Raw genomic sequence first — 21,012 nt, 5'->3', positions numbered from 1 at the left:
CACCTCCGTCCTCACCAGCTCCGCCAGCACTGCAAGCCCCTGCCCTCTCCCGTCCACAGCCCAGGGTCCGGATCACACCCCTCCTTGTTCTCTGGTTGGAAGCAGAAATAAAGGCTCTTCCTGGTGGTCAGGAGTCGCGCTTGGTGGGGATTCGAGGAGCTAAGGACAATTTTGGTTCTGCCAGTGGTCTTCCAGGCAAGGGCCTCTGTTCAGAGCCCATGCTGACCAGACCAGAGTGCCCAGTGAGTGACCACTGGGTGTTCCACTGGGGGTGAGGGTGGCTGGCGGGACTGTCGTGTTTGCTGCTCTGGCGCCCTGCCTAGGGCCCTCTGCTCTGCTCGGCCTCAGCTGAGGCTGTCCAAGGCAAAACCAGCTTCCTCTATGTGGCCTCCCCACCTCCTTGGGGCCTCCAGCCCTGGCTGGACCCCAAGGCAGGACTTCTTCTGTCACCCCCTACCCACTCTGGGTGCAGTAGGGCACAGGAATGGTACATGGGTGGGGTGCACTATTCCAGCTTGAATCTTATGAAATCCTTGCGTAATCCCATTGTATGGATGAGGAAGCTGAGGTGTGAAGTGAGGTGCCCAAGGCTAGTGCTGGCCACGGCTATGACGGGATCCCTGAAGTTGGGAAGCCACTGATCCAGCCAGAGTGCCCATGTGGGAGATTGGGTAGCACCTCCTTCTGAGCCACGCGAGGGCCCTATCCCTCCATGGGGTACAGCGACATCGTTTCTTGGCTCTGCTGGCCGGTTGGGGTGGGCCTGGGGCGCAGAAACCTGATCACTGCCTGGACCCACTCCCCAGCTGTGCCACCCTCCCTCCCATCATCTCAACCTGGCCCCCTGCTCTCAGCCAGGCTGACCCAGGCCTGAGGAAGCTCAGGGCCTGGCAAGGGGGAGCCCTGCATAAATGTTAGCTCAACAAATCCACAGGCCCAGGTGGGTGGTAGCGTGAGGTCTTGGTGAGCCTGGAGGAGGAGGTGGGAGACACAGGCCCCTCTGTTCTTTCCTGGAGGCCTTGCTAACCTCCAGGATGAATAAGGCACTTTCTCCTACCCGCCTTCTTTCTAAAAATAGCCCACCCCCCAAATGCAGGAGAGGTGGGAGGCGAAGTGCAGAAGTTTGCCTGGCAGCCTGCTTTAATTTTAAACCTGTGGCCAGTACACAGGCCCAGGATGGCTCCTCTTAGGAGGGGGTTGGGCTGTCGTTCAAGGTCCTGCCCCTCTTCCTCCACAGGCCCTTCCTGTCGGCTCCACAAGGGGGCAGGGGGCAGACACTTCACAGGAAGCCTTGCCAGGACTTGCTGACACAAGGGATTCGGTCGAGGGCCTGAGCAAGCAGGAGTCATTTCCGGGTTCCTGGTGTGGAATGCAGGGGAGGGGCGGGACGACGGTGCCATTTACTGAGATTTCATCCTCGCCCCTCCCAGGCAGAGTGTTGCAGCCATTTAAACGCGACTTTCTCAAGGTCCCACAGCTGACAAAGACCCGGCTGGGACAGAATCCCAGGTGCGCCTGAGACCTAAGCCCTGGCGGTGCCCACAGCGCCGCTCTGGAGCTCACCGCCTAACAGGGCAGGTCTTGGGTGGAGGCGACCCGTAACTGGAGGTCCCGGGTCCCCGTCGTGCCCCGTGAGCTGGGGAATAGTGGGGTGTCAGGCCCGGGGAGGCAGCCCAGTGGGGGTGATCTTCACCCTGTGGGTCTGCTGTCCCGCACAACGCAGGGCCTCGGCCCTTAAAGACCAGCAGCCTGTGGGCTTCCCTGGTGGCGCAGTGGTTAAGAGTCCGCCTGCCGGTGCAAGGGACACGGGTTCGTACCCCGGTCTGGGAGGATCCCACATGCGGCGGAGCGGCTGGGCCCGTGAGCCATGGCCGCTGAGCCTGTGCGTCCGGAGCCTGTGCTCTGCAACGGGAGAGGCCACGACAGTGAGAGGCCCGCGAACCAACCCCCCCCCCAAAAAAAAATACCAGCAGGCTGAGACCACGCACACAGCGACTGACCCGCGAGCTTGCGTGTAACTGCAGGGGGCGGTGCCAGACACTTATGCTCCGCCCACCGACAAACTCGCCCTGCCCCCTGAGGCCCCGCCCCCAGCACGCAGGAGCTGGCCAACCTAAACTTTGCAACATCGGCCTCGGAGAGATTGAGGCTCAGAGACAGACACTAACCCCTGACCAGGCCCACAGCCGGTTAGGGGCAGAGGCTGGAGCCTTGGTGTCCTGTTCTCAGGCTGGTCTCTGCCCTGGACCCGGCGGCAGTGTAAGTGGCATTTGCCGCTTTGGGCCTCTACATTCAGCGTGTAGTAGCCTGGCTCCCCAGGAACCCCTAGGACAGGCAAGCATCTGGTGGTGTGGTCCTTCTCCCTCTCTTCCTGCCCTGGGTGCCAGGTCCTCTGCTGAGGTGAGCCCACTGGATCCCAACAACAACCCCATTTTATGGAGGAATAACCTGAGGCTGAGTCAGAAATGCCTCTCCCAGGGCTGTGCAGCCCAACATGGGGCAGAGGAATTGTTCTCTTCTTGGGCTCCCCAGCTGTGCCACCGCTTCCCAACTGCCCCCTCTGCTCGGCCTTCTCCTGACCCGGGCCAGACCGGCCCTGTGCCCAAGGCTCCTCTGAGACAAGGCTGGGACTTTTCTAAAGGGATTTTACTGAGAAAGTTGGGGGAAAACAACATGGAAATAGAGTAAAAGAAACAGCACAGCCTCATGCTGAAAAGTGGGCACGGGTTTGGGCAGGGGTGGGGTGCAGCTGGGAGTTGGGAAGAGGTCTGGGGGCAACCCTCTAGGCCTGGGCACCACCAACTTTTTTAGGGACCTGTCTTATGAGTGGAGGTGACCTACATTGGGAGGTCCCAGCACTCACATGTGCCCCGTGACCTGGAGAACAGGAGGGGTGGAACAAGGAGCCCCCAGAGTCCACCAGGGCCCTGCCCCATGGGAAGACCCAGTCCTCAGAGGCAGAGATCTCGGCTGCAAGCCTAGCCTCTTCCTTGCCAAATGTGTGGCCGTGAGCAGGTCCCTATGCCTTTCTGAGTAGGTGTCCCAGTGCAATATGGGTGGAGACCAGCTACCCCACGGGGCCCCAGGACTTCCACCGAAGAGCCCTGGGTGGTCACCTCGAGGACCCCCCCTCCCCTTCTGTCTCTTGAGTTGTGCTTGCCCCTGTCATCTCTTAGTCTCTGACAGTTGGAGACACATGGGACAGGAGGCCACTGGGCAGGCTGGCCTGAGCGGGGGAGGGGGGGGAAAGGCCCACCCAACCAGCGGGGTGCCTCATAGGCTTGAGCTGGGACTCTTATGGCCCCACTTCACAGAGGGGAACCCAGGGCTCTGGGAGCTAATGACTCAAGAGAAAACTAGAGGGCTTCCTGGAGGAGGTGCTGGCATCTCCAGGTACAACTTGGTCCATGTGCAGATGTCAGCAAGGTACTGCAGCATCTCAGCTGCCTTCCAATCTGTTATGGGCTGGATTTTGTCCGCAAAAAGTGTTTATATTGAAGTCTTAGCTCCCCGTACCTCAGAATGTGACTGTATTTGGAGGTGGGTCTTTGTAGAGAGTGACTGAGTTAAAATGAGCCCATCTTGGTGGGTCCTAATCCAACATGGCCTTATAAGGGGGGGCATTAGGACACAGACCCACAGAGGGCTGACCACATGAAGACACAGGGAGAAGACGGCCGTCCACAAGCCACAGAGAGAAGCCTCAGGAGAAACCAGCCCTGTCAACACCTTGATCTGGGACCTTGCAGCCTCCGGAACTGTGAGAAAATAAATGTCTGCTGTTTAAGGCCCCCAGCCCATGGTACCGCGTGACGGCAGCCCCGGGGCGGCTCAGGGGCTCGTGTCTGCTCCCTTCAGAACGCTGCCCAGAGCACCCACCCACCCCGCTCTGCCCCACGCCCCTGGGGCTCCGGCCCGAGTGAACAGGCCTGGATCTGTCCTCTCTGGATTTTCCCTAAGTTTTTTTCCCTAGGACGCCAGCAGCGGAATCCCCCGAGGAAGGTGTCGGGCCAGCCTCTCCTCAGTGACCCTCCACACAAAATGTCTTTAGCTGGAGCCACCTTGGAGGAGTGGGACCTGTGCTCCTGGCCGATCAGGCTCAGGCCCACCTCCTCACCTTCCCTCATGGGCTGACCCCTGCTGTCCCTCCTGTCCCTGAGCATAATCCTGCCTGTCCTCGAGGGCCCCTCTCCTTCTTCCAGCTCCTGGCGGGTGGCCTACAATGTTCCCTTTGCTGTCGCTGTCTCCCCCCCCATTTCTGCCCTCGGGGCTCTCAGCGCCAGGCAGGGCACAGGGCTGGCGCTGGCGACTCTGCCCTGGAGGGAGGGGTCCTTCTGGGCTTGGCCACTGTGGGCTGGGTACCCCCTTCCAGCCAGCTGGAGCCCGCTGCCTCTGGCCTCAGTCTGACCAGCCCTCCCCAGCAGTGTCCACCCCCTCCACGGCCTCCGGAGTGCTGCTTCCTCGTCCCTCCCCTCCACGGCCCCTGGCCTGAGCCTGAGCCCTGCACTGCCAGGAGTCAAAGGTTGGAGTGATTGCCTCTGGAGTGGGAAGGGGGTGGGAGCATTTCTACAAGTGAAAGCATGGGGCTGTGGTGGAGGGTGGGGCTGGGGGGGTGGCTGGGGGCCGTGGCCAGTTTGGCGGTAGCTGGGGAGTCCCAGCTGTGGGTCACTCGCTCTGGCTGCTCCAGAGGCCCCAGCGCCTAGGCCCCGCTCTGAGGCCCCAGCTCGGCTGGCTTCTCCTGGCAACCCTGCTCTGTTTGGGGCCCAGTGTCTACTCACCCGGCAGGTATGTCTGTGCAGGTGGGGCAGGAGGGTCACCGGGGTGCTCTGGGGAGTAGGCGGGGACTCAAGGGGCTGAGGACAATTCTGGTTCTGCTAGTGGCCTTCCAGGCTGAGCGCCCCGGCTCAGAGCCCAGGCCAGAATGCCAGCTCCAATCACAGTGATACACGCATGCGCACATGCACACACAACACACAGAGATAGAAAGCATACAGACATGAACATGCAGACATGTAGACCTACATGGACTCACGAACAGAACTACTCACAGACACTCTGAGGCACACATTCTGGAACAGAGGCACACACGTACCGGGAGACACACTCAGGTTAACACATAGTTGTGCAAAACCCATATGCACAAAGTAGTGGCACACCTATGGGCTGATGCGCCTACATGAAATTGCTTATCTGTTTTCCTTGGGCACCTGCCATGTACCAGCCCTGACTGGAGGCTGGGTCAGGCCCACTCTCTGCCCCGGGGGGGTTCCTGGTCAAGAGGCAGATGCCCCAAACCCTGTAAGTGTCCCGAGCCTTGGGAGAAGGTGTGCCCAGGGCAGGAACCAGGCCCAGAGCAGGAGGCGCTGACCATGGTCTGGGGCTCAGCTGGTTGGAGAAGGCTTCTTGGGGGAGGAGCCACATGTGCTGAGCCTTGAAGGAGTCAGCAGCTGGAGAAGGCGGGGGTGAGGTCACAGTTGGCAGAGGGAACAGTCTGTACAAAGGTGTGGAGGAGAGGTGAGTGCATCCAAGTGATCAGAGTGGGTGAGTGAGTAGATGAAACTGGAGGGGCCACTTAGGACGGGTCTTGAACGCCCAGCGAAGGAGCCTGTGCTGCTCCCGAGGGTGATGGCAGCCCAGGGTGGGGAGAGGGGTTATGTTTTGTTGCTATTAAAAAGGGAAGCCTTTTAAGTGCCTTTTAAAAATAGGCTTTTCTGGAGTATAGGAAAGCTATTTCTAAGCAGACGATCATATCACCTACAAATAATGACATTTTTTATCAGGTCCTTCCCAATATTTATACTTCTGATTCATTTTCTTGCCTTATTGCCTTCACTAGTTCTTCTAGGCAAATGTTGAATAGTGTGAGGACACATGCTTCTCTTCTTCCTTATTTCAGGAGAAGAACCTTACCTTGCAAGGAAGGGTTTTAAAGGAGGTTTATGTTTTGGCAAGACCCCCCATTGCTCTGACGAGATGGGTTCCAAGGGGTCTAGGAAGGGGTACAGTTAGGACCTGTGATCAGGTGATGGGAGGTGGCAGGTGGGAGGTATGAGGGAGACACAGTCCTCTGCCCGAGGTGGCTACTTTGGAGCTTCAAAGGATGGGGTGACGGTCCAGGCCTAGGGGAGGTGGAGAGGCTGGGAGTGGGAAGGGCACCGCGGGATGCCTGGGAGGAGATGCTATAGGAGGACAGGCCTAGGAAAAGGGGGTGGAAGCTGGGGCTGGGGATAGCAAGTGGTGGGGGAAGCCCAGACTTGACTTCTTGGTCACAGATAGGGTGGCCCCAGATGGGAGCTTCCAGTGACCATGTCTTCTGGGTGACATTCTTGCCCCTGCCACTGGCCCTGCAGTGGGTGCCTTGGCCTGACCTGGAGAACATGGGGCCCAGGGCTCAGGCTAGGCCTGGGCCTCCTGGGCCTTGAAGCTCAGCCAGCCCCGAGTCCCAGGCACAGGGGCCAGGGTCTCTGAACACTCAGGGCAGTGGGACAGAGAGAAAGAGAGCCAGAGAGAGGCCCCATGGGTGGGGAGGCAGACACGGGGCAGGGGCCAAGGTAGAGTCAGCAAGGAGTCTGCAGCCCAGAAGACACCAGCGTGACGCCTGGCCAGGCCAGCCCAGGCAGGGGGTGACCCTTACATTGATGGTTCACTCCTCCTCCAGGCTGGCTCTGGGGTGATGGGGAGGGGGTACAAGAACAGAGGTCCCCAGGCCAGTGAGGAGGCCCCACCACCACAGGGACAGTCCGAGGGCCTGATGAGCAGACAGGTGGTGCAGCACAGCCCAAGGACTCCTTGGAGATGGAGGCACCTGCACCCGAGGCTCTGAAGACTGGGTCAGATTCGGGGAGCAGAGGTGGAGGCTGGGAGAAGCAGCAGCCTGAGCAGGAGGTGGGAGGCTGGACAGGCAAGAGGCAGCTGGTGAGGCTGGATGGGTGCAGGTCAAGGGGGCCCAGAAGTGAGGCTGCAGAAGGTTCGGCCCAGGATGGGGGGCTTCGAATGCCAGGCTGTGGGGCTCAGGCTTGGCCTGAGGGCTGCGGAGAGCCACGGAAGGGCTTAAAGCAGGAGAGTGACCGGGTTGACTTGTGCCTTGTGAAGGTCAAGAATGACTTGGGAAGCTGCAGAAGCGGGGTTCAGGGAGCAGCGGGCAGAGGGACCCGCTGGGGGCCTCGAGGGGCCTTCAGTGCAGCTCTGACTTGGGACGAGGGTGGTTGAGCACGGTAGGTGGGCTCCAAGTCTCTGCCTCTGTAACCTCCCAGGAGACCCAGCCGCCAGCTGCCCCTCCTCCCCCAGAATTTGCCTCTAGGCTTCCTGGGAGAACTTCAAGTCCGACGCCGCTCCGGGCATCTGGAGCCGACCCCACCTTCCGAACCTCTGCCAGGAGAAAGGGCTCCTCGGGCAGCAGGGCTTGCTGATGCCGGGAGACACAGGAGTCCAGCCTCTGCTCCCAGGGTTCTTGACAGACCCGGGCTGGCCCAGGCTCCCCACCGGGAGCTGTGTGGCTTAAGGCAAGACCCTGTCCCTCTCTGAGCCTGTTTCCTCATGTATGAAATGCGGTGAACGACACCCTGCCACTTTGTTGTCATGGGGATCTGACATGTGCCGGGCATTGGGCTGAGCACGCAGTGGGTGCTTACTAAGTGTGATCTCTGCCCAACCAAGGTAGGCCAGCTTGTCCTTCCCCCACACTCCCTGGAGACAGAGCCTGGAGCACGGCAGGCTGGGCACAGCTGGAATGGCTTTCTTCATCACCACACCTGCCCCTGCTGGGCACTGGGGGACACTGGGGGTGGGGGTGGAGCAGTGGGTGGAGGGGATGGCCGGCTCCTGTGACAATGCTCCCTGCCGTTGGGCTGGTCTGTGGGCAGGGTCCCCGAGTCCGGGCACCAGGGGAGGACAATGACCTGTGGCCAGGGTGGGGCTGATAAGGCCCCCGTTAATCACCTGAGCCTGCCCCTCCCTCAGTGGGGCCTCCTTCCAGCAGCTCAGTGGCCTCTGGGAGAGGAAGGTAGGCCTCAGCGGACACCCTGCACGTCTGACGCCCGCACAGACATCTCGCTGGCGGGCATGAGGGGGTGGATAGGGGTCTGGGTCCTGCCCATCCTGGTGTCAAACTGAGGCCTGGGGAGAGGCCATTCCTGCCCACTACCACCCAAGAGTCAGGTGCTGGCTCCAGCCTGGCCTTTGTCCCCATGGTGGGGGGTGACCTGGGGATGGGGGGTCTCAGCCTCTGGTTGGTCAGTGACTTCAGCAGGTCCTGCCCTTCTTTGGGCCCCAGTTTCTTCAAGGCTAAAGTGAGACCTTGCTGGCCCCCCACCATCTCCAACCCCTCTTAACACAATGGGGTGGGTGGGAGGTTCCAGCAAGCCAAGAAGTTTCTCTCCTTTCTTCCACCCCTAGCTTAACCTAAAGGCAGAAAGTCAAACACAGCCAGGCTGGGCGGAAACGGGGTAGGGTGTGGGCGGAGCCTGGGAGAGCCTGGGTGGTGAGGGCCCGAGCTCGGGGTGGGTCAGGGGCAGCCCCTGTTCTGCACCCCCATGCCCTGGGGACTCCCTCCCCACCCTCTGTCGGGGAGGGGCCAGAGCTTACCTCTCTGGGTGGTGGGGAGGAGATGCAATGGGTGAGAAACAGCTTGGGAACCTCCCGCCCCTGGTTAAATATAGAAGCACGGCCCCTCCCACAGCCTTCCCTGCAGGCTGCAAGGCCCCGATAAGCCCCCCGGTGGCTTGGGCCAGCCCCCTCCGGCCTGACCCCACCTCCCTCCAGTTCTGAGACACGCAGGGAAAAGGCATGGCCTCCCACGGGGGTCCCTGAGCTCCGCTTTGAGCAGAAGCAGTTAGGCCTGATGGCTGAATGGGGGTGAGCTGAAGGATGGGGGAGTGGTGAGTGGCTTGTGGAGGGGGTGGGCATTTTAGCCTCAGGACCTAAGCTCCAGGAAGTCCTGGACGTGGTTTCTGGGCCCAGCCCCGGGGACTGTGGGCTGCGGGTCAGGCTGTGCCCCAGAACCCGCGCGTTCAGTTCCCTCTCGAGCTCCGATGGGAGGGTCTGGCCCGGCAAAGCCGGTGAGGTGGGTACCTGGGGAAGACCTTCTTGGAAGATGGTGTCAGGGAAGGCTTCCTGATAGAAGCAGCTGTCTGTGTCTGCAGAAGTGGCTGCAGCCTGGCACGAAGACGGCTCTGGCCATGGGAGCTGCCTGGTGACATTTCCTTTTTGACAGCCCTGAGGTCACCTCCTGGGGAAAGCTTCCCTGACTAAGCCACTGGGCCCCAGCACACCCCACAGGGCTCTCATGGGTTTCTGTGTCTGCTGCTAGGGGCTGGGCACCCCCAGGGCTTCCTGAGCCTCCTTTTCGCCCCCAGCTCTGCTGCTTCCAAGATGCCATCGCCTCAGACAGTGGCCTCTGGGCCGGAGCTGCACAGCCCCAGGGAGCCTGTGGTACCCCAGATCCCAGCTCAGGGCACTCGGAGGGCAAGCAGCGAGGATGCGTCCAGCGCCCATCGAGAGGGCTTGAGGCCTGGCCTGGGCACCTTTCGGCGGGCCTTCTCAAAGGCAAGCCAGCGGGCCTCGGGCTGCGCCCCCCAGGAGGACCCCGGCCTGCTCAGGCGCAGCGCTCGCCTCTTGTTTCGGTCTTTACGGCGTGCTCTGGACGATGGCCCGGCTGCTGACCAGACCCTGGCTACCACTGGGCCAGGGGTGGCCGACGGCCGGGAGGTGCCCTCAAGGGCCATGGACAGTGTCAGCCCGCAGTCGTCCACTGAGGCGGGGCCTGTGGAACTAGAAGGTGAGGGCTTCCTCACCACTAAGCAGGGGAGGGGCAGTGGGGCCCAGGCTCCCTGACAGGCTCTCCTCCCCCAAACCTCTGCCCCTGCACAATCTCACGTTAAATTCTTCCAACATTTGAACAAGGGCAGCTGAGAAAAGTGAGGCTCAGAGAGGTTAAGTGACTTACCTCAAGCCTCACAGCTGTGAAGTGGAAAAACGGGACGTGAACCCAGATCTGCAGGACCCCAGAACTCCACGGGCTTCCACAGCCTGGCTCCTGGCCAAACCAGAGTGGTAGAGAAGGCACTGGCCCTCTCAGATCACAGCGTCCCAGAGGGTGCCTGTGAGCCATGGGGCAGAGGAGAGGTCGGGGGCTGCCCAGGAGAGGACATATTGGAGTAGGGCCCTGAAGGGGGAATGTAGGTGAAGGTAGAGTGCTCCTAGGGACTGGAGGTTGGCCCAGAGCAGGGAACAGCAAGAAGTGCTGAAGTTGGACACTGGGGCAGGAGCCTGGGCATGCCCACCCTGAGCTCTGACCCCACTGGACCTGCAGTCAGGACTGTACTTGAAGCCACCAGGTCCAGTTCTGTAGAGCTGGGAGTGGGAAGGCAGGGACTGATCCCAGTTGCTGTTTTGAGCCAGGCTTGGGGCCTGGGGTTCCGCCTCTTCAAAGGTGATTCCAAAGGACACAGGGCACCTGGGGCTGTCGCTCCCGGAGCAGGCCTTCAGATGCAGCTCTGGGGCCCAGCAGCCCGACTCCGGATGTGTGGGATCGGGGCGACAGGCCTGGCTGGGGCATCCCCCTCATTACCCCTCTTCTCACCTGACCTTGCAAAAGACAAATCTGTGGCCGACCTCATCACGGAGCGGAAACTGCTGGCGGCCTTCGAGCAGCTGCGGCAACTCGAGACTCGGCTAGTGGCCGAGAAAGCCTCGCGCACCTTCGAGCAGGACCCCACGGGCTTCGCGCGGCGCGCCATGGACGTGTGCCTGCACTACGACGGGCTGGCTGCGGAGATCGGCGCCATCGTGCTCGAGACCCTGGGCCCGGACGGCGTGGACGTGGCCTTGCTCACGGAGCTGGCCCACGTGGTGCGCGCGGAAGAGGAGACCCACCCAGAGCCCCCTGCGGACGGCGACTTTCTGCGCACGCCGCGCCACTGGCGCCAGCACTGGGAGGACGTGGTGCGCCAGAGCGCGCGGGAGCGCGTGCAGCAGGTGAGCGCGGGGGAGGCCCCGGGGGCAGCCGAGGGCGCCTCCGGCTTGGCCCAGCTTCTGGCCGAGCTCGGCCGCTTGGTTCGCCGCGACCTGCAGAAGGTGCAGCTGGAGGTGCACCCGGCTTACGCGGCCGCCGGCTATCCCGCGTGGGAGGCCTACCTGCGCGCCTTCCACGGCGCAGTGGCCCAGCGCCTCCAGGAGCTGGCGCACGACGCCCGTGGCTGCGAGCAGCTCTACATCCTGCTGGACTGGGCCTCCAATGTCTACAGCAGGTGAGGCCCCAGCCAGGACGCCATGAGGGGCAAGGAGGGGCTGGAACTGACCACACGAGAGGCCTTCAGGAACCTGCTCCAAAGAGCACAGGGCACCTTTCTTCCCCTTTTCTTGGGCGTCCGATCCGGGAGCCTTCGACATTCTCTCCTTCCCATTCTAGACCATGGTGCTCTCCCGAGAGGGGAGAGGGGCCATCCATCCGCCAGTTCCTGAAGCTGGAAAGCATCCGGGTGGGGGGGCGGGGGTTGCTTATGAGGCAGGGAGCCCAGTTAGGCACAAGCTAGTCCACAGGGTGCCTCTTAGTGAATTAGCAAAGGGCACCCTCCAGGAAAGACACAACCGTGGGCTCACAGCGCTTGGCGTGAGGTGGCTTTCAGCCCCACTCTTGCTTCGGATGGACCCCTGGGTTCAGGGCTCTGCAGAACGTGAGGGGGTGGATCACCTCTCCCGCTGAGCGCTCCCCAGCCCCACAGGCAGACAGGCAAGCCGGGGGAGGGCGCCAAAGTCCTGGGCTCCTTAGTATGCCCTGTGGCCTCAGACAAGTACCTGCCCCTGTCTGGGCCTCCCTAGTGTGGACAGGATAGTGGCTGGTCCCTGAGCTGCGTGGTCCTGGGGGCGTTTAGAGTTCAGTCTTGGGTGTACCCTGACCGTGAGGGTAGTGGTCACACCCGAGGCAACCTGATCAAGGTCCATCTGGATGGCCATCTTTATGCATTCTGTGCACGCACAGCTAATTGCTTAGGGTGCCAGGAAATCCTGCAGTCAGAAGCTGCGGGGAGGGGTGTCTGGCATGGAAAGCTGGAGGGCGTGGTGGGGGGCTGAGTATGTGAACAGCCCAGATTCGGGGCCCTCACGGTGATGGCGTTAGGCTTTGAGCCTATCCAGAGGGGAGTAGGGGCAGCCGCTGCCCCATCAGAGTTCTGCTCCGAACTTCAGGCTCCACCCTGCCTTCCAGTCCTGATTTCCTGGGCTCCCAAGACCTGGCTCTGCCTATGGAGCCACTGCCCCCGCTCCTGGCACCCGATGTGTGGGCCCGACTCGAGAGTGACTACACCAGCTTCCTGGAGGTAAGGGCCATGAGGGGCCAGGCCGGAGGGGGCGGGGTCCAGGTCGAGTGTGGCCGCCACCCCCTGCAGGGAGGCTCCGTGCCCTCAGGCGTGGGCCTGTGCACCAGCAGGGTGGCTGTTGTCTCCAAGGGCGGGCGATGGGGCTTAGGGCTCGGGAGGTAGGGGACCTCCTCCCTGGGAGGGTCACACCACGGCCCCTTCCTTACCCCGCACAGACCAAGATCGCGAGCTGCTTTGATGGCATCCTGCAGGTAGAACAGAGTCGCTGGGTGGCTGCCGAGGCCCCCGACGTGCTGCAGGGCCACTACCATACGCCACTGTCCATCGACGTACACATGGTGCGCCCAGAAGGAGGGACATGTGTTTGGGCCTCAGGCGGTAGAGACACCCAGAGCTGTAAAATACAGTCATAACCACCTCTCCCTGTTAGACGGGAGCTTGAGGCCCCATGTGGGGCCGGATCAGAGGCCCTCGGGTCGCCTGGCCAAGCTGGGAGCGACAGGCCACAACTCCCAGCTTAGCAGGTGGCCCCGTGGGTGTGGGGAGTTGGGAGGGCTGAGCTCGAGGTTGGGGCCGCTGGAAGTTGCAGGCGAGACTGCGAGGAAGAGCAGGGCAGGCTGGAGACATCACGGGGCCACGAGGTGGGGGACCGGGGGCATCGGGACTGAGGGCTCAGATGCGCCTTCAGTGCGTGGCATCGCTCTCAGCTCGTGGCAGAGCACGTGAAGGCAGCTGGCGCCATCTCCGCGGAGCTGGAGGCCACCACCTTGCGGATCTGCGCGCGGGCCTTTGGCCTCTTCCTGCCCAGGTAGGGGCGCATCTTGGGCTGGGGTGTGGTGGGTGGAGTGGCCAGGGTGTGGACCGTGGTCGTCCCTGGGGAGGGCCCATCCTGTTTGCTCAGTGTGCGAGATCCCCGGACAAGCCTCATCATAAGACCCGAGGGAGGGCGGACACGAGGTCATAGAAGCCAGAAAGAGGCTCCAAGACCTCTGCGTGCCTCTGCCCCAGGTTTGAAAAGGCTTTCCTGGAGTCGGGGGCGGTGAGCGAGCCTAACCTGTGCGCCAACATCAATGCCTGCGAGGATTTCAGGTGGGTTTCTCTCGCTCCTCCGCAGGGGCGGTGCCGAGCACGGCCGGCAGGGGGCGCGCAAACGGAGGGAACCGGGACCCTGAAGGCTACCGCGGCGGCCTCAGGCGGCCTTCCCAGGAGGCTTCCAGGGAAAGCCCGCCTCTCCGCCTCCGTCACCGCTGTGGGGTCCTCTCTCGGCCCCGCAGAGCTGAGGCCCTGGAAGGGATGTGGGGAGTTTCAAGGCCGAGCAGAGGCCAAGAAGCCCTCCCTGACACTCCCCCCAGGGCTTTGCTCGTGCTGGGGCCTGGGTTTATCTACCCCCAGAAGGCAGAGGCCCCCCGTGGGCTGGCACTGGATGTCCCCCTTCTGTGCCAAGCATTAGTGTCCCCCCACTTAAGATGCATCAGCTGCTGCAGCGCAAGGGTGGGGTCCCCATGTACAGATGGGAATGTGGCGGCTCAGAAAGGAAATGCCACTTGTCCACGGTCACACAGACAGTACATGCTGGATCTGGGACGTGAACAAGGTCTGTGTGAACCCGAAGCCTGACCACACTGAGGCACTGCTTCTATAATACTCTCTTGTCCCTAATCTGTGCCAGACTGGCCCTGGGCACGGGGGACCCTGGGGTTCAGCCCCAGGGAACATTCTCTGTTCCTTGGTAGGCAGCCTCTGGCCAAGCCCCTGATGGAAGTTTAGCCTGCCTTTCTGTGTCCCTGGGCTGGGGACGGGGCAGAGCCTGGCCCTCGGTTTACTCAACAGTGAAATGGGGACATTATAATATTTGGAGAGGCAGTTATGAGGCTCTAAAGAGGGGCCCCTGTGGCAGGAACGGCTGCGTTGCCCTGTTCTGCCACCGAGAGGGGTGCAGGTTCGGCTCAGCGCTGCCACAGGGGAGCTCCGCCATGCTGTGGGACCACCACCACTCCACCGTCCTGCCCCTCTGTGATCTGGGGCATAGTGCTGTGCCCTCACTTGACTCTGCTCCCAGGGCTACTACACTGTGCAGCCCCAGGGGGGCGGCCCTTCACATTATAGTCTAAGTGAATGGAGTTGGTGTGGCACCAGCCTTCCTGGCTGTATGCCAGGCCTTGACCCCAGCCTGCTCCCCCTTGCTCACTTTGCCCCCTGTCCTGGCCCCTCCCCAGAACTCATCTTCTGGCCAGGTTCCCAGGAAGCCTTGAAGAGCTGGAGAAGCCCCTGGTGGCTGCCACCTGCGCCTTTCAGAAGCGGCTGCTCCAGGGCTTGCAGGGTGATGTGCAGGTGAGGGGGATGGGCCCTTCTCTCCCCACTTTCCATGCCCAGCAGGTGCCCCCTGTGTCTTGGAGCCTGGGAGCCCAAGTCACGGCATTCATTTACCGTGGGGGCAGTGCTGGGGTGGTGTGTCGGGGTGGGCAGGGGACCCAGACAAGTTCCCAGCTGAGCAGGAACAGTTGGGAAACAACTACCTTCTTCATTCTCCACGTCTCAGAGAGGGTGTGTCCAAGGAACTGCTCCTCATCCGGCCCCTCAAGGCCCCCCCAGGACTCCCCAAGCAAGGCCTGGCTAGAGGCTCAAACTCAAACTCTGCCTACTGAGGCTCCGGGCCTGGAGGAGGCAGTCCCTGGGAAAGGCCTAGTGACATAATTTGTGGCAGGAGAGGGGATGTCACCAAGGTACCATGGAGAAGGGGGTCAGATAGCTCCCCAGAATTTCTTCCTGTTGACAGATTGTCCCTTGGCCTGAGACACCCCTGTCAGGAGCCATGCACGGGGCTCCCAGGGGCGGGTCTAGTGGATGGGGAGGACACCTGGCTAGAAGACTCCTGACCCCCTCTGCCCCCAGCCACTCTTCAAGGTCCTGTGCACCAAAGCCTGGCTGACACAGGACGTGCTGCAGCCCCTCCTGGACAAGGTGGTGGCATTCGCCGGCCACCTCGAGCACGTGGTCCCGCCCCGGGCGCAGGTACGGGGGGCCGAGCTGTGGTGGGGGCATGCCCAGGGCCCCTGCCGTTGACCCTGACCCAGACCCCCGCTTTGGCCGCCCAGGAGACTCTGCAGGAGGTGCACCGTTACGTGGTCCGCGAGTACCTGGCGCAGGTGCTGAGGCCCCGCGAGCGGTTCCGGGGTGTGGAGCGCGTGAGTGGCTCCCAGAAGATGGGCCTGGACGCCCAGGCCATTGGCAGCACCTTCCAGGGCTTGGTAGGAGCACTGTCTGGCTGGCCTCCTCGGGGGGCCTCCAGCGTGGGGACCCTCCACTAGCGCCCCCCATTCTCATTTTCACTCGCCCCTGTAAGAGCCCCCGCGGGGCAGGCTTCGGCGGAAGTGATTCTGTGCACTCCCCCCCGCCCCCCCCCCCCCCGCCGAGCGGGCCTGGTGGGGACGACACTTTGCATACGTTTGCATTCATTTGCATGCAGTTTTGTGGGGTGTGTGGGGAAGGGCTGAGGTCGCAGCCCCGTCTGATGGGCGGGGACCATGGGAGACCGCTCCTGCGCCCCTGACCCCGAGCAGTTCGAGCTCAGGCACCTCCTCCCTACACGTACACCCCTCATCTGGGCTGCTGGTCCCCCACCCGCTGTACGACTCCAGGCAGGACTTGCCCGCGGGGCCTCGGTTTACCCATCTGAGCAGATTCTGGAAGACACCTCCGCGCTCTATCGTGGGGGAGGGAAGATGACTATTGAGCTGCGACTGAGTCCACGGTGCCGAGGCCCGCGTCCCCTTCCGCGATGCAGGAGGCAACCCCGTGGGACGGCAGTGGTGGCTTCAGGAGGGCTCTACGGGGCTCTAATGGAGGGGCTGCAGGCGGGGGCGGCAAGGGGGTTCCGGGGAGGGGGCAGTGGCCCGCCCCGCAGGCGTCTCCCTGTGTCCATAGGGCTCTGAGGCTACTTGGTTGGGCCGAGCTATCCCGTGCGTGGCGGACATACTGGGCGAGACTTACAAAGACGACATCCGCGGGCACCTGGAGACACTCATCCGGAGCTACCCCGACATCAGGTCCGTCCCCACGAGATTCTGACGGGCGCCGCGGGGCCCCGGGGTCAGGGGACTCGTGCCTGCAGAAGTGTCCCTGCGGCTGCAGCTGGGCGGGCGACGAGCCTGAGGGCGACGCGAGCTGGTTCGGGGGAGGGGGAGGGGCGCCTCCCGGGCGGGGCTCGGACTAGCGCCGGCCTGAGTGCGCAGGTGCAGGTGCAGGAGCTGCGGGCCCCCGGCCTTCAGGCTGTGGGGGGGCCTCGTGGCATCGGGGCTGCCTTCCCTCGTGGTCTCTTCTCGCCATCCTCATTCAGTCCTGTGGTGAGATGGGGAGACACGTCCCCACCCCTGGAGTCTGAAGGGAGTGGGAGACCCTCCTCCCGCGTCTGACGGTGGGGACACGTCCCTCCCCCCGGGAGGCTGAGGGGAGGCTGCGGCCCCCACCCCTGGGAGAAGGCCCTTTTCGGAAGCCCCAGACCTGGCCGGGAGGAAGGAGGCTTTGATCCCCGGGTGTGTGTTGGGTGGGGGTGGGGGTGAGTCATGGTACCCAGGGAAATCCCAGCCCGAATCTTTCCATGGCCTTGGAGATTCCAGGGTGGGGAGACTGCAGAAAACCCCTGGCCTAGCTCCTTCCGGACCCACCGCCTTGCCCTGCACCCCGACCCCCCGGGGAGAATTCCAACCCCCCAGCCCGCAGTGACCACCCCTCCCCTCCAAGCGCCCGAAGTTCCCCTTCTGGCCCCTCCCGGTTTTCCTGCCCTGGGCTGGCCTGCCCTCCCTAGCTTGTGGGGCGGTGCTTCGAGCTTCTTGGGGTGCTCGGGAGGGGAGGGGGAGCTCCTGATGCCACTGGGCGCAGGCCTCCCACCCCCACGCTGCCTCTCTGCATGCTGCCTGGCTGTGGCTCCCTACGCAGGGCTGGAAGCAGGAGGCCCTGACTCCTTTCTGAGGCCAGCGGCTCCTCCAGCCCCGCCCCTGTGTGGCGGCATTGCTGCATCCTTCAATCCACTAGGTTTCTTGAACCTCTGCATAGGCCGCAGGGGCCTGCCCTCCCGGCTCCACGTGGCCTCGCACCCTTCAAGGCCCAGCCACCCCTTCCAGGAGCACTGCCCCTCCTCGCTCATTCTCAGTCTCTCTGAGACCAGGCTCCAGGAATGCTGGGTGCACTCGTACTTCCAGCCCAAGCCCCCGGGGTCCTCCTCACCTCGGGGTCTGGGGTGTCACTGAAGCTGCTGGGTCTGCAGTGAGGGTCCGTGTGTCTCTGCAGGCGGGACCACGTGCTGGCCATCCTAGCGCTGCGCCGACTGGGCCACCGTCGGAACCAGCACCTCCTGACGCATGCCCAGGACCTGCTGAGGGCCGCGGCCAAGGCAGGGGGCCCCGGCGCTGCTGGGAGCCACGTGCTCTTCGAGGAGATCGAGGTGCCCACCTCCGTGGATGTGCTAATCACCTGCATCTAGTGCTCCTGGGCCTGAGGGGGGACCGACCCCAGGTGGAGGGTTGGCCACCTTCCCACAGGCACTGAGCCCCAAGTCAGGAGCCCGTGGTCATGGAATTTCCATCCTCAGCCACGCGTGGCTGGTGACCAGAAGGAACAGCCATGAGAGAGGCATTTCCGGCATTTGCGGGGGAGGGTTCGGGAGTGTCAGAAGTTCCCATCAGTGCTGCCTGCGCAGGAAGGCCTCCCTGCCTAACTGTCCAGCGCCACCCCGGTCTGAAAGTGAAGAACAGAGTATTTATTTTTAAAATAAACATGAATTAAAATGGTGTCTCCCTAAGGAGGGGCAGGCCAAGTTGACTTCAGGCAGGAGGTCTGGGTTCCCATGCACCCAGGGTCCAGCCAGAGGTTCTGTGGTGACTCCATTTGGTGATGGTTGTTTTCTGCTCACTGTACCAATGGGGAGACTGAGGCACGTCTAGAACTGGGAAGGCCCACCCCTGTGGCTGCAGAGCAAGACAGGCTCTGACCCCGGGCCCCCAGTGCCGTGTGCCTAGTGAGCTTTGCCCAGCAGGGTGAGCGCTGCTCTGTCTGGTTCTAAGCAGGCCTGGGCCCTGGGAGACAAGAAAAGGCCAAGCCTCGTTCTGCAGCTTGAGGTGTTTGGGTTAGTTGTGAGAGGGACTTCCCAGCAGTGAGAGTTGTGGGCTGCTGCAGGGCAAGTGTCAACCTGGAGTGGGTGTATGAGGGGTTGCCCCTGCAGGTCTCGGCTCTGGACGTGGCGCTGCAAGGAGATCACCCCACTGCGCCCCTGCGCACGCCCCTCCTCATTCTCCTCTCACAAAAAGTTGGCACTGAAATTGGGCTCCAGCCTGCAGTTTGGGCTGCTGTGGAACCCATTTGTATCCATAACCTCGGGCTTGCCAGGAAGGCTGAGCTCTGAGATGGGGAGACTGACAGGATGCGGCCGGAGGCAGCGATAGGTGCCTTTCCCTCCAGTCCCCTTTCGGGATCCCAGTGGGAGCAGGAACAGGTGCCAGCGGCAGCCTGTGCCATGGGGGCACCTGGCCAGGGGTGGGGCAGGCCGGGGGCCGAGGGAGTGTCCAGATCTTTCCAAGTGGGGAATCCAGCGGGGGTGGGATGAGCAGGGCAGGAAGGAGGAAGCCGAGAGGATGGGGCTCCCAGGCTCCGGAACAGGCGCGGGGCCGGGATGTGTGAGTGCTGACGCTGACAAGCGGTCCTTGTGTCAGTGGGGAAACTGAGGCCAGCGGAGGATGGAGGTTGGCACTGCTTCACAACAGGCCCCAGCACGGGTGGCCTGGGATCCTCACAGCCAGGGAGAGGGAAGGTATCGGAGGGGCACCTCTCTCCCTAGGGAGGGGCAGGTGATTGACAGGTCAGTCTGACCCCACATGTAAGCCCAGGGGCCGGCAGTGGTCTGAGTGAGAGTCTCAGGCTGGGGGTGGGTGGGGGTGAGGGTATAGGAAGCCTTGATCTGGTTTGGTCCTGGCCAGGTTCTCCCCCGGGAGCCCCTGCCACCCCATCCCACATTTGAGTCCCAGGCCCCAGGCCCCTCAAGGAGGCCCCCTCCTGCAGCCCCTGGCCCTCACCCTGACCCTGACAGGCCTGACCTTGCCTGAGCCCCTTGGCTGCAGGCTGAGGATCCTGGGGCTGGGTTTCTAAGCCAGGCTGCAGAGGTGGGAGGGGATTCAGCTCTACCACTTTCCAGCCAGGAGACTGTAGGCAAGTTTCTTCACCTCTCTGTGCCTCAGTTTTTCCAGCTGTGAAATAGGGGTTCTGTCTGTGCCTCCCAGGCCAGGGAGAGTGAAGTTAAGAGCCTGCCATAAAGCCAGGCTCTGGCCCCACAGTGACCCCACATTCGCAGGTGTCTGGCCAGGCCACCATCTGCAAGAAAAAGTCGAGAAGAGGCTGGGTGCAGGGGTGGGGGACTCAGTGAATCCTGAGGTGGATGGTGTCAGTGAGTGGGGAAGGCCCCCAGGAGGAGGCTGGGGAGGGGTGTGGGTCTGAGCAGCCTCCTCATGTTGCAGTGGGAAGGATTTAGGCTGAGACCCAGGCCCAGAGACAGAAAGTCAGGGTTTTCCTGGCAGGAACCTCCGTGCCCAGATGGGTGTGTGTTCCCTGTGGAAGTCCTGTGAGCCCAGCAGAGTCTGGGGGCTGGGGTCAGCCTCCCAAGGCCACGCTGGGGCGAGCAGGAAGCCAGATGGCAGCTTCTATGAGGGTGCAGCCAGGGAGGCTGTGGACTGGAGGGAGGGCTGAGGCCAGGGGACCCAGGGCCGGCTCAGGTCCAGGGCTCTGGCCATTGGCTGTTCTGCCCCGGGCTTGGGGGCTGTGCTCAGGATCCCGCTGCCCACCAGGTCCCATGAGGCCTTGCGAAGAGCCAGAGTGCTTCCTTGGCCATCCTGTTGTCCAGGCCAAGCATGGGGGAGGGGGCTGGCTCTCAGAGCTGCTTCTGGACTTGGGAACCATGTTGTCTGGCTGATAAGGAAACGTGTGTGCATGTGTGTGTGTGTGTTCACATGTGTGTGCATTCCTGGAATGTGCCAGCCCCTGTCAGCGCCCGGGCCTTGCCTGGTGTCTGTGTTCCCCTGTGCAGCAGGACATCCTGTTTGCCCCTAGACCTCGGGTCCTGGGCCCTACCTCTGACCCCTGGTCGCACCTCTGCCTGGCCACTCCCTCCCCCCGCATGGCCCCCTACTCTTTCTGCTTCGGCTCAGCTTGGCTTCCCCCAGTGCCCATGTTTCCTGGGGCTCCTTTGTGGACTGAGGGTCACCTCTGGTCTCTGGCCCTGAGCCTGTGGGTCCTTGATGAGGCTGGAGGGCAGTGAAAGGGTGCGGGGGCCGCCTGCCCAAGGCAGGGTGCTCGGGTCCGAGGACGGGATGAACCCAGCTTGATTACCCAAGGACAGCCTGGGGTGACAGGACGGACCTGGGTGTCCACCCTACCTCCACCTGGACTTGTGCCCTCTGTGGCCCTTCGCCCATGCTTGAGCGTGTTCAGGTCTCAGTGCTGCCCTCCCACAGCTGGTGACCTGGGCCCTTTCCCCTCTGAGGCGTGGTCTCCTTATCTGCGATGTGGGAGGGAGCGCCCAGTAGGTGAGGGAACTCAGGGGTAGATGACACGGGCCAAAGAGACCCGCCACCAAGGGCTTGCTGCGAGGGGCAGTCATCGTGTCACCTCCCTGCCTCCACGGCCTCTCCCTCTTCCTTCCAGGCCCTGGACCACA

At 62.7% G+C, this 21,012-nt stretch overlaps 1 protein-coding gene across 1 annotated transcript; it reads left to right on the top strand.

Annotated features, from left to right (window-relative positions):
* The first annotated feature begins 9,369 nt into the window (after window positions 1-9,369).
* On the top strand, window positions 9,370-17,793 carry EXOC3L4 (exocyst complex component 3 like 4). Its single transcript, XM_060097875.1, has 11 exons — window positions 9,370-9,781; window positions 10,595-11,246; window positions 12,203-12,314; window positions 12,530-12,652; window positions 13,022-13,122; window positions 13,323-13,403; window positions 14,531-14,645; window positions 15,207-15,326; window positions 15,410-15,562; window positions 16,239-16,360; window positions 17,601-17,793. Exons 1-11 carry the CDS (start codon window positions 9,370-9,372, stop codon window positions 17,791-17,793), a joined length of 2,184 nt encoding a protein of 727 aa, XP_059953858.1.
* The last annotated feature ends 3,219 nt before the right edge of the window (window positions 17,794-21,012 follow it).

Source organism: Mesoplodon densirostris, chromosome 4 (genome assembly GCF_025265405.1).
Source record: "Mesoplodon densirostris isolate mMesDen1 chromosome 4, mMesDen1 primary haplotype, whole genome shotgun sequence".
Taxonomy (NCBI): domain Eukaryota; kingdom Metazoa; phylum Chordata; class Mammalia; order Artiodactyla; family Ziphiidae; genus Mesoplodon; species Mesoplodon densirostris.
This window is presented reverse-complemented; position numbering and strand designations above follow the sequence as displayed.

Excerpts from the sequence above, each read along its gene's own strand:
- EXOC3L4 (XM_060097875.1), top strand. The coding sequence starts at position 9,370 with ATGCCATCGCCTCAGACAGTGGCCTCTGGGCCGGAGCTGCACAGCCCC. Across the intron at positions 12,315-12,529 it reads ACTACACCAGCTTCCTGGAG|ACCAAGATCGCGAGCTGCTT; the intron begins GTAAGGGCCATG and ends TACCCCGCACAG. Across the intron at positions 15,327-15,409 it reads TGGTCCCGCCCCGGGCGCAG|GAGACTCTGCAGGAGGTGCA; the intron begins GTACGGGGGGCC and ends TTGGCCGCCCAG.